This window comes from Erythrolamprus reginae, chromosome Z, assembly GCF_031021105.1.
Source record: "Erythrolamprus reginae isolate rEryReg1 chromosome Z, rEryReg1.hap1, whole genome shotgun sequence".
Lineage (NCBI taxonomy): Eukaryota > Metazoa > Chordata > Lepidosauria > Squamata > Dipsadidae > Erythrolamprus > Erythrolamprus reginae.
In genome coordinates, this window is record NC_091963.1 from 2,262,305 (window position 1) to 2,274,951 (window position 12,647).

At 43.8% G+C, this 12,647-nt stretch overlaps 1 protein-coding gene across 3 annotated transcripts in view; it reads right to left on the reverse strand.

Annotated features, from left to right (window-relative positions):
- NBEAL2 (neurobeachin like 2) overlaps positions 1-12,647 on the reverse strand; it is a 188,703-nt gene that overhangs the window by 19,935 nt on the left and 156,121 nt on the right. For all 3 annotated transcript variants that reach the window (XR_011556963.1, XM_070729608.1, XM_070729606.1), the window contains 9 exons: positions 10,680-10,837; positions 9,178-9,302; positions 6,841-6,961; positions 5,381-5,538; positions 4,258-4,391; positions 3,305-3,412; positions 1,813-1,908; positions 1,400-1,524; positions 29-169 (listed from right to left, as the gene is read on the reverse strand). Coding sequence is in view for 2 of the 3 variants with exons in the window: in XM_070729608.1 (XP_070585709.1) it covers positions 29-169; positions 1,400-1,524; positions 1,813-1,908; positions 3,305-3,412; positions 4,258-4,391; positions 5,381-5,538; positions 6,841-6,961; positions 9,178-9,302; positions 10,680-10,837 (1,166 nt within the window). In the remaining variant the exon portion in view is untranslated. The remainder of the gene's footprint in view (positions 1-28; positions 170-1,399; positions 1,525-1,812; positions 1,909-3,304; positions 3,413-4,257; positions 4,392-5,380; positions 5,539-6,840; positions 6,962-9,177; positions 9,303-10,679; positions 10,838-12,647) is intronic.

Consider the following 12,647-nt stretch of genomic DNA (forward strand, 5'->3'; position numbering starts at 1 on the left):
CACAGCCAAGAGTCGCGTTCCAGCTCACCTCCCGCTCTGCAGCTGGATGTGCAGCGTGGTGAATGGCTCTGTACGGATAAGGTAGTGCATGACCCCGGCTGCGTTGGAGTAGTGGGTGCCGTAGTGGAACTTGTCAATCATCCCCGTGGGGTCCTCGAAGCTCTCGTACCTGAAGTGACAGAGCGAGGACAAACAACAGAGTTAGAAGAAACTGACACGAAGGAGGCAGCGAGCAGGCTCTCTTGCTCAGATCCGAGGGTCCACTCCGTAAATCTATTTGTGGATTCCCTGCCTTGCGAGGTGGAATGAAGAGCCCCAAAGAACCACCCGGGGGACACGACTTGTTCCAAGATCAAGTCCACTACCAGGACAAATGACATTCCTTTAAAAAATATATTAAATTTCAATGTTTTCAAATTTTTAATTTTTCAAGTTTTTAATTTAAAATTTTTATATTTTTAAATCTTTTAAAAAAAATATATTTTTATTGGTTTTGCACATTGAAATTAACATAAACAAACATAAAACGGTGCACAGTGCATGTGCCCATCACCTGACTGACAATTCCACCACCACCACCACCAATTGCAGTGGGTTCAAATATTTACTAGTTTATATTCTTTTATTTCCTTAGCTCTACTTTGCATTTGTTTACTATTCAAAGAGTGATTGGAGTTTATTTTTCACATTTTCGTCACAAATTCTACTCAGCATATAATCTTTCACCTTATTCCATCGTCCCATCAGCTTCTCCAATTTATTTTCGTCAAAATTGTTTAATCTTATTTCCATGATTTCAAAATGAATGTGATCCACCATGTACCAGTTCTGTAATGTCCAGTTTTTAGACTCTTTCCAGCCCAATACCACTTCCGCTTGAGCGCTTTCCAATGCTGCAGTTTTTATTTCTCTGAAGTCTCTTAATTCTCTTAGTTTAACTAACATCGCTATTTCTTTTGTAATTATCCACTTAATATTTAACATTTTATTTATTTCATATTTTTAAATCTTTAAATTTTTAAATCTTTAAATTTTTATTTTATTTTTTAATTTTAAAAAATAATTTTCCCTTTTAACAAGGTGCACAGAGGCAAACAGATCACCGAAATCTCTCTCATGCGTACATCCCCCCGTGAGATTTTGCTTGCTGTGTATGTGCAAAAGACAAAAGCACACTGAGATACACACACGCGTGCATGCAGGCTAACTGAAGCTGTGTGTGGGCAGTGCACCAGTAGCAGCGGTGGTACGAATCCGCCTGTGGGTACGTCGCTTTTTCTCCAGTGCCGCTGCCACTTCGAATGGTCTCCAGATGAACGGTCATTAGTCAAGGTGTGCCTGCAGCTCCCCCCACCTCACTTTGCGCAGGAGTTGCTCACAACAAGACCCTCACACTCACTTCTCTTTGACATCCTTGGCGTGTTTCTCATTGGCCACTCCGATGGGTTTGGACAGATCCCGGAAAACGGCCGGGTCGTTGAGATCCAGGGTCTCCGAGACATAATCTTGCAGGATCCAGGGGAACTGAATGACAGGGAGAAAGAAAAAAGATGCTTGAATTTGATCTCGGCGCCCTAGAGGAGGGGGCCTTTAATCATGGCAACTTTACGACTTGTGGACTTCAACTCCCAGAATTCCTCAGCAGCCAGCAAAGTTGTTGAGTGACTGGCTGAGGAATTCTGGGAGTTGAAGTCCAGAAGTTGTAAAGTTGCCAAGGTTGAAGACCCCCGCCCCCTGGGATTCCCTTTGGGGGAGAGGGCTCCAGTAGACTTCTTATCTACGCCCCAGCCTCTTTTTATTCCAGGGTCTTACCACGGGGTATTGAGAAAGGTCGTTGTAGGTGCGTCCCGCAATGGTGTTTAGCTGCATGAGGTATTCAAAGTTGGAGATCTCCCGATAGACCCATTTCTGGAGGAGGGGGAAAAAAGAGACCAATATTGGGTTCATACTTGCACTGGGGGGGGGGGGGGATGGCACAGCAGTAGCGGAAATGGAATGGTGCGCACAGCTCTGGGTGACCGGCAGGTGCATGCATGCGTCAGAGCGAGATTTGGCTCCTGCGCAGCACCGGGAAGAAAACAAACGCCAGAAATTAGTGAAATCTCACACGATCGGTGCTGATGTGCTCGCAGTTAGAGTGACAAGCAGGCGCGCATGTGTGTCCGAGCAAGATTTTGGCTTCTCCGCATGAAGCAAATCTTACAAGAAGAGCAGCGCTCTCACCGTAGGCCCCGCCAAACACCATTGTTTGTTTGACAGGGCCTGGACCTAATCGACCGCTGGGATTTACATGGCAGAAGGTGGTCCTGTAAGTAATCTGGTCCGATGTCATGTAGGGCTTTATAGGTCATCACCAATACTTTGAATTGTGTCCGGAAACCAATTGGCAGCGGTAGGATCAAAATTCAGATGCTCGGAAACTGGCATGGGTTTATGATGGTTGCAATGTCCTCAGGGAGTGGGCGGCATATAAATTCAATTAATTCAATTAAATCTTCTGACAAGTGAGGCAATGTTCCCTCTAATTTTTTTTCGATGTGGGTGGAAAAGTATAGTGTCTGACCGACAGTCTCCTTGGGACTGGGCGGCATAAATATATAAGTAAGTAAGTAAGTAAGTAAGTAAGTAAGTAAGTAAGTAAGTAAGTAAGTAAGTAAGTAAGTAAGTAAGTGAGTAAGTGAGTAAGTAAATAAGAAAAAAAATCCCTTCTTTTTATTAAAAGAAATTAATAATAAAACAAAACCAAAATCTATTACTATTAAAACAACCAGCAAAACCAAAAACATAACTAGTAATAAAAACAGGTGAGGGCTGGGGTTTTTTTTCTCTGTTATTATTTAAGTGCTTTTACCATATGCTTTAAATCAAGAGTCACTTCTCTCTCTGTTTCTCTCTCTTTCCTGTCATTCTCTGCCTCAATCATTTTCTCATTTCTCTTTTTTCTCCCCTTTTTTCTATCATTTCTCTCTCTTCCTTCCTCCCTCCTCTCTGTCTTTCTTTCTTGCTCTCTTTCTCTCTTCCTTCCTCTGTTCTCTCTCTCTCTCTTGCTTTCTGTCTCCTTCTCTCTTCCCCCTCTTGCTCTCTCTTTTTCTCACTTTCTCTCTCTCTCTCCTTTCTATCTCGCTCTGTCTATTGCTCTCTCTTTCTTTCTCTCGTTTTCTCTCTCTCTTGCTTTCTCTCTCTCTCTCTCTCTTGTTTTCTTTCTTTCTCTCTCTCTCTCTTTCTCTCTTGTTTTCTCTCTCTCTCTCTCTCTCGCTTTCTTTCTCTCTCACACACAACTTTCTCTCTCTTGTTCTCAGGGTACCTGAGTCAGCCCAGAGGCCTTGAGCAAGTCCTGAGGAGAACGGCTGCCTTGATAAATCTGGTTGGGGAGCTGCAAGCTGAGAACGGTGGAATAGACCTTGTTCCTCACCTGTGAGGGAGAAAAGAAGCCAGTGGGGTATTAGGCAGCGCTCAGACAGATTTTAATTTTGATTTTTAATTTGATTTAATTGAATTATTTTGATTTTTTTAACTTTTTATAATTTACTTTAATTTTTATTTCATTTTATTATTTTAATTCCATCATTTCTTTGTTGCTTATTTCTATTCTGCCTGCATTATTTTTATAAATAACTCAAGACGGTGAACGGCATATCCTACTATTTTTCCCATGGAAACAACCAATGAGAGATGGCAAGCACTGAGAAGGAGGGGATCACCAAGGTTACTTTCATGCCTATGGCAGGACTAGAACTCACAGTCATCTGGTGACCGGCCCAAAGTCACCTAGCTGGCTTTCCTGGCTAAAGCAGGACTAGAACTCACTGTCTCCTGGTGATTGGCCCAAAGTCACCTAGCTGGCTTTCAAGCCTAGGGCAGGATTAGAACTCACAGTCAGTTGGTGATTGGCCCAAAGTCACCTAGCTGGCTTGCATACCTAAGGAAGAACTAGAACTCACAGTTGCCTGGTGATTGGCTCTAAGTCACCCAGCTGGCTTTCATGTTTAAGGCAGAACTAGAACTTACAATTGCCTGATGATTGACCTAAATTCACCCGGTGGGCTTTCATGCCTAAGGCGGGACTAGAATTCACAGTCGCCTGGTGATTGGCCCTAAGTCACCCAGCCGGCTTTCATGTCTAAGGCCGAGCTGGAATTCATTGTCTCCTGTTTTCTACCCTTTCCAGCATTAACCATTTAGACCAAAGGGGTTTTCTCTGCTTTTCCTGCCCCATGAGGGAAGGAACTTTCATGAGGGAAGGAACTTTCTTGTTACCATTTTCTTGAAGTTGAGGAAATAATTCGCCTGGTCAATGAAGAAGAACTCCAGGGCCGAACGGCGCAGGTTATAACGTCGCAAGTGTAGCTCCCGGAGCTGGCCGAGTGGACGCTTGAAGTCGTGTCCAATACCTAGGAGCAGGTGCAGAAAAACCACCATTTCTTCATTTCTCAGGGGCTCAAAGTGGGAATTATTGTTTATTAATGCAATTTATCATTATCAGAATTATTGAATTAATTATTGAATTAATTATTAAATTATTAAATTAATTATTAAATTATTGAAATTGAATTATTGAATGATTAAATTATTGAAATTGAATTATTGAATGATTAAATTATTGAAATTGAATTATTGAATGATTAAATTATTGAAATTGAATTATTGAATTATTGAAATTGAATTATTGAATTATTGAAATTGAATTATTGAATGACTGAATTATTGTCAAACGGAAGGAACTCTGCATCCAGGGACAATTGAGAAGCTGCTCCTACCATCCCATGTACAAGTAGTCCTCGATTTATGATCACAATTGAACCCCAAGTTTTAGTTAATAAGCAAGGCAGTTGTTTTGTCCCATTTTTATGACTTTTCTTGCTAAAAGCGAATTGTTGCATTTGTTAAGTTAGTCACACAGTGAATCTGGCTTCTCTGTTGACTTTATTTGGCAGAGACTTGTCCAAGAGGGAATCACATGACCCGAGACCATCACAAGTCTGAACTGTTGCCAAGTGTCTCAATTGGTGATCATGGGTAGGATTCAATGGTCATAAGTGTGAAAAATGGTCGTGGTGTTGTAAATTCCATTGGTCACTAAATGAATGGCCTATACGCTGCATGCTGGAGGGAAGAAACCCCCTTCCTTAAACCCCGTGTTAATTTTCAAGCAATTTCAAGCAATTTTCAATTGTTTGCATCAATGCAGGTAGTCCTCGACATGCGATTACTCCCTTAGTGGCCTCTTGAAGTTACAACAACACTGAAAAGAGGATTTACGATAGGTTTCCCACCCTTACGACTCTGTGGCCCAACGGTATTCATAAGTCAAGGACTATTGCTATTCTCCCTTCTCTCTCTCTCTCTTGGCTGTTCTCGCATCCCGTTGCCCCTCGCTTACCGTCCTCAGTCTCCTCTTTCTCGCTGTTGCTGTCGTAAAAATAGATCTGTTGGGTGGTGATCTCCAGGCGCCCCGGGATCACAGCCACGACGGTGATGAGTTCGCAATCCTCCGAGATGAGCAGTTTCTCTCGTTGGCTTTGCTCTTTGGGTTCTAGCCTGAAAGGGGGCAGGGGGTGAGAATGGCGAATTCAGCTGCTTTATCAATTGGGCTTCTTATTAATTTGACTGCTATTGCCGCCCAACTCAGAGCGGCTTACAACAATATGAAAACACAATATAATACAATAATAGAAGTCAATATTAATACTGAACACATTAAAATAATAAAAAGAATAAAATCCTATTATAAACCCACAACAATCCAATCAACCAACCAAACATTTATTTATTTATTTGTTTGTTTGTTCGTTCATTCATTCATTCATTCATTCATTCATTCATTCATTCATTCATTCATTCATTCATTCATTCATTCATTCAATTTCTGTTCCCCCCAATCCTGAAGGACTCAGGGCAGCTTACAATAATATGAAAAAGTACAATTAACAATAAAAAGAAGCCAAGTACAAATTAAAACAATAACCCCCTTTAAAACCTACAACTCAGCAATCCAATCAAAACATACATATCATTCAATACAATTTGGCCATGAAAGACATACAATTCATGGCCAAATTCTGGCTTTGCCATACCTGCTGGCAAAGCCACATCTTCACTGCCTTTCAGAAGGCCAGCAGGGTGGTAGCAATAAGGAAAAGAAAGAAAGAAAAAAAGGGAAGGAAAAGGAGGAGGAAAAGGAGAAGGAGAAGGAAGGAAGGAAGGGGAAGAGAGAGAAAGAAAGAGAGAGAGAAAGAAAGAAAGAAAGGGAAGGAAAAGGAGGAGAAGGAGAAGGAAGGAAGGGAGAGAGAGAGAGATACAGAAAGAAAGAAAGAGAGAGAGAGAGAGAAAGAAAGAAAAGGAGGAGGAGAATGAAGGAAGAAAGAGAGACACACACAGAAAGAAAGAAAAAGAGAGAGAAAAAAGAAAAAGAAAGAAGGAAAAGGAGGAGGAGAAGGAAGGAAGGAAGGAAGGAAGGAAGGAAGGGAGAGACACACAGAAAGAAAGAGAGAGAGAGAGAGAGAAAGGAAGAAAGAAAGGAAGGAAGGAAGGAAGGAAGGAAGGAGGGAAGGAAGGAGGAGGAGAGGTGGATTGGTGCTCTTTGAGCTTGGTGGATTTCCTGCAATCATTTCACGATCCAACTAGGGAACATCATCAGTGTTGGGAGGAAGTGGAAGCAGGAGGAGGAGAAGGAAAAGAAAGAAGAAGAAATAGGAGGGGGAGGAAGAGGAGAAAGAGGAGCTTGGTGGTTTCTTTGCAGAACATCATATGACCCAACTAGGGAACGTCATCAGTGCTAAGATTAGGGTGTGCAGAGTACTTGAGAATGCCTCTTCCTAGGGGAAGCATGACAAAACTCACTGATTGTCCAAGAACGAGAGGTCTTCTTCCGCCAGTTGATCGTCCTGCATCTCACTGACTTTGGCTTCTTTGGCCACCGCTAAAGGTAGGGATTCCGCAGGGTTGTGTAAGCCGTCGGCACCTGTGAGGATGTGGGATGGAATGGGTTAAATTGCCTACTTCCTACTTCTGCCCATTGTCCCTATTTAAGCAAGGAATTGGCCATCGACAGCTAGTGGACCTTCCTTAAGTTGGGAACAGTAGCCACATCTTTATGGATCCCATGAAACAACGGATCTGATGGGGATGATGGGAGCTGTCCGGTGGACATCTGGTTGGGAAAATGGCCACCTTCTTCACCGAACCTCACCAACTTCTACTGAAGTTTTTGATGATGAATCAAACTTAGGTCTTGTTGTTCCTTCCCAATGCTACAAAATCTAACTTGATATTACTAACTTTGACCGCTTGAAGTTGTGTCAACTTTAAACTCCCAGAATTCCCCAGACACCCCAACTGGCTGAGGTATTATGGGAGTTGAAGTCCAAAACAAGTTTCAGGAAGTCAAGGTGGGGAAATTTCACTTTAACCCTTTGACACAGAGAGACAATTTTGTGTTGAGAACTTCAGGGCTGGATAACCTAATGATCTGGGGACTTCTGAAGTTTTTGATCCCCGACTAAAAACATACGAAGAGCCCTGCTGAATCAGGCCAAAGCCCATCGAGTCCAGCATTCTGTGGCCCACAGTGGCCCACCAATTGTAGATCTTGAGTAGAAAGAGAAGGCAAAACCCTCCCTCAAGGGAACCCTGCCTGACTCAACCAACATGGACATCCCTTGCAATAACCACCTATGATACACTTGGCATCCATGAATCTGTCCAATCCTGCCTTGAAGCTCCTCAGGCTGACAGCTGTCACAACTTATTCTGGAAGTGAATTCCATAAACCAACAACCCTCTGGGTAAAGAAATATTTCCCTTGATTTGTCCTCACTTTCTTACCTATGAGTTTAGAGAGGGCCCCCTCGCCCTAGTATTGGGTGATAGAGAAAAGAACTTTTCCCTATCCACCTTTTCTATCCCATGCATGATTTTATACCCTTCGATCAAGTCACCCCTTAAACGCCGTCTTTCAAGGCTGAAGAGACCAAGGCGATGCAACCTGGTATCATAAGGGAGGGGCTCCATTTCCTTGATCCTTCATGTTGCCCTTTATTGCACCTTTTCCAGTTCCATTCTATCCTTTTTGAGGTGCGGTGACTAGCGAGAATTTATTTATCTATCTATCTATCTATCTATCTATCTATCTATCTATCTATCTATCTATCTATCTATCTATCTATCTATCTATCTATCTATCTATCTATCTATCTATCTATCTATCTTATCTATCTATCTATCTATCTATCTATCTATCTATCTATCTATCTATCTATCTATCTATCTATCTATCTATCTATCTATCTATCTATCTATCTATTGGATTTGTATGCCGCCCCTCTCCGAAGACTCGGGGCGGCTAACAGCAATACGACAGCATATAATAATAATCCAATACTAAAAACAATTAAAAACCCATTATACTAAAAACAAACAGACATACAGACATACCATGCATAAAATTGTAACGGCCTAGGGGGAAAGAGTATCTCAGTTCCCCCATGCCTGGCGGCAGAGGTGGGTTTTAAGTAGATTACAAAAGGCAAGGAGGGTGGGGGCAATTCTAATCACTAGGGGGAGTTGGTTCCAGAGGGCCGGGGCCGCCACAGAGAAGGCTCTTCCCCTGGATCCCGCCAAGCAGCATTGTTTAGTTGACGGGAGCTGGAGAAGACCCACTCTGTGGGACCTAACTGGTCGCTGGGATTCGTGCAGCAGAAGGCGGTCCCGGAGACAATCTGGTCCAGTACCATGTCCATCCTAGAAAGAATTAAGGCAATAGCAAATAGCACTTATATACTGCTTCATAGTGCTTTACAGCTCTCTCTAAGCAGTTTACAAATGTCAGGCTATTGCCCCCAACAATCTGGGTCCTCATTTTACCCAATGTGGAAGGATGAGTCAACCTGGTGAGATTCTTTCACCAATGCTTGATGAAAATGAGATTGAGCATAATTGAGAATTGAGTGAAATTCAATTTCTTGGTGGAGGACTGAGCGAAATCTGGGAAAGGGGCGGATACGGCTGTGTTTTGAAGACTTCTGGCTCGCTCCTGATTGGCTAGAACAGCAAGCTTACCCACGTGACTACTGGCTCCGTTCAGATAATATGGAGAATTCAATTTCTTGGTGAAATTGAGATTTTTTCCCCCCAATGCTTTCGACCTGCAAGTTTCCATTCTCACAAACCCCTCCTCACCAAGGTTGTCCCGCAAGGCACTAGCTTCTGCGTGGCGGTCGTAATGGTGATTGGGAACCAACTTGAGTCTCATTCGGGAGTAGGTCTCCACGTTGGATAGTTTCCAGTAGATCTCAGGTGGATTCCTAAAACGGAGGCAAGCAAGCGGATGCATTTTTTTTCGGGCAGAAAATGTGTTGGATTCATGCAACAAATTTTGCATGAAGAAAAGAGTGCCATTCATAGATGCATTTCAGCATTTTAAGGTGGTGAAAATACCTTTTTTATCCATCTAACTAACATTCTCTCAGCGCCCGGGGGCTGGTAACTTTGCATTCTAAAGAATTGTTTTACCGTACAGTAATTCCTAACCCTGCAATTTTGGCCTGGAAAGCCAGACATGTAAAGGCAAATTTATTAGTCTACTTTTGTGGCAGGAAGCTCCATAGCTAGAAATGACTGTTTTGGAACAGGCAGTCCTCATTTTACAACGGTCCATTTAGCGATTGTCCCAAGTTACAACGGCATTGAAAAAAGTGACTAAAGACCACTTTTGACACTTAAGACCTTTTGACCAACCTCATGGTCAAATAGTCAAAATTCAGACACGTGGCTACTGGCTCATATTTATGACAGTCACAAATCCTCTGATTTCCTTTTGCGACTTTCTGACAAGCAGGAAGTCAGATTCACTTAACAACAGCATTACTAACTCAGGAATTACAGCAATTCACTTAACAATGCTGACAATAAAGGTCGTATAATGGAGCAAAATTCCTTTAACATCGCCTCACTTGGCGAGAGGAATGCTGAGCACTGTTCTGGTTGTATGTCGAGGATGATGTCTACACTATACATTAAATAAATCTAAAATATAACTACAGTTAATATTAAAATAAGAATAATTTGAGTTTAAAAGTAGTTTAAATTTAGTTTTTAAAAAAATAAAAAATGAATTTGATTTTTTTAAAAAAAATAATTAAAATTAATTTTAAACAATTAAAGAATAATAATTTAAAACTTAATTTAAGATTTAAATTATTATTTTAAATTAATTTTAAATGTTTAAGAATTTATTTTATAAAACCAATAGAATCAATTAATTCCTTAAAATTAATTTTACAGATTTTTAATTATAGAACTATAAAGATAATTTCACTCATTTTACATAAAAATTAACTATTATAAAAATTACATACGGTAGAAAAAATTGATTAATTTGACTAAGAAATTTGCATTTGATATTGTATTGCATTATATTTTAATTTGAGGTATGTAAATTGGTATCTCTGTAAGGTGTGAAAAACAATAAAAAATTTATACCTCAAAAAGAGACTGGACAGTCATCTTCCTGGGATGGTTTAGTGAATCCTGCATTGAGCAGGGGGTTGGACCTGATGACCCTGGAGGTCCCTTCCAACTCAGTGATTCTATGATACTAGTGCGTCGTCCTCCACCATACCGGTAGCAACCCATACTGGTTAGGGGGCTGCAAGGGGGACCCCAACCCCACAGACACTTACTGGTCAGCCCACACCGAGCGCGGAGAGGTCAGCAGCCGTTGTACAGCCTGCCACTGTTGCAAGACTGTATTGTGATGGTGATTGATTTGCTTCAGCATATTTGTGTGCCGGATGTTTTCGTATTTCGCTCGTTTCATGACAGGCTCCAGGATCAGCTCCTGAGAAAATGTAAGACAGGACAGATTACGGGTAGTCCTCGACTTACGACGGTTCATTTAACGACCGTTTTCACTCCGATGACCATTGCAGCATCCCCTCCCCCCATGGACACGTGATCAAAATTCAGATGTTCGGCAACTGATTCGTATTTATGATGGTCGCAGTGTCCCAGGTCACATGATTCCCTTTTGGTGACCTTCGGACAAGCGAACTCAACGGGGGAGCAAGATCCACTTAGTGACTAACTGACACTTAACAACGGTGGTGAGAAATGTTGTAAAATGGGGCAAAATTAACTTGACTACTGCCTCCTTTAGCAACAGAAATGTGGAGCTCAGTTATCATAAGTTGAGGACTACCTATAGCAGTGATGGCGAATCTTTTTTCCTCGGGTGCCAAAAGAGCCTGGGCATGTGCTATTGTCAATGCGCAAGTGCCCACACTCATAGTTCAATACCTAGAGAGGACAAAAATAGCTTTCCCTGCCCCTCTGAAGGCCAGAAACGGCCTGTTTCCTAACTTCTGGTGGCCCCAGTAGGCTCCTGTTTCGCCCTCCCCAGGCTCCAAAGGCTTCCCGGGAGCCAGGGGAAGATAAAAATGCCCTCCCCCAACCCCCCCGGAGGCTCTCTGAAAGCAAAGAGCCTCTGTGTGAGCCAAAAATTAGCTGGCCAGCACACACATGCATGTTGGAGCTGAGTTGGGGCAACTATTTTTAGTATTGGATTTTGTTATACAGTGAACCCTCGATCATCGCGAGGGTTCCGTTCCAGGACCCCAAGCGATGATCGATTTTTCGCGAAGTAGCGGTGCGGAAGTAAAAACACCATCTGCGCGTGCGCAGATGGTGTTTTTACTTCCACTGCCGCCCGCCCTTCGCCCGCCCACCCCGTTGCTCGCGCCTGGGGTGCGCGCGCGCTTGGGGACACCCTAGCTCCGCTTCCCAGCTGGGAAGCGGAGTTGGGGTGTCCCGAAGCTCGCGCGCACCGCCCGCCCGCCCACGCTGTTGCCGGCTCCGCTTCCCAGCTGGGAAGCGGAGTTGGGGTGTCCCGAAGCTCGCGCGCGCCGCCCGCCCGCCCACGCTGTTGCCGGCTCCGCTTCCCAGCTGGGAAGCGGAGTTGGGGTGTCCCGAAGCTCGCGCGCGCCGCCCGCCCGCCCACGCTGTTGCCGGCTCCGCTTCCCAGCTGGGAAGCGGAGTTGGGGTGTCCCGAAGCTCGCGCGCGCCGCCCGCCCGCTCACGCTGTTGCCGGCTCTGCTTCCCAGCTGGGAAGCGGAGGTAGGGTGTCCCGAAGCTCGCGCGGGCCGCCCGCCCACGCTGTTGCCGGCTCCGCTTCCCAGCTGGGAAGCAGAGTTGGGGTGTCCCCAAGCGCGCCGCCGCTGGGGTCTTACCGGGGCAAGAGGGGGAAGACCCAGGGAAGCCTCTGCCCGGCGGGGAAACTCCACCATCTACGCATGCGTGGAAGGGCACGCATGCGCAGATGGTGGAGTTTACTTCCGGGTTGAAAACTAGCGATATAGCCCTTTCGCGATGCTCGAGGACGCGAAACTCGAGGGTTCACTGTATACTGTTTTATTGCTGTTGTTAGCCGCCCCGAGTCTGCGGAGAGGGGCGGCATACAAATCCAATCAATCAATCAATCAATCAATCAATAAATAAATAAATGGCTCAAGTGCCAGCAGATATGGCTCAAGAGCCACCTGTGGAATCCGTGCCAAAGGTTTGCCATCACTGATCTATAGTCTCAACTGAACAGTCGTAACTGGGAACAACCTTTTCCTGGCGGGTTTATCCTCTAGAGCTCATTTGAAGTT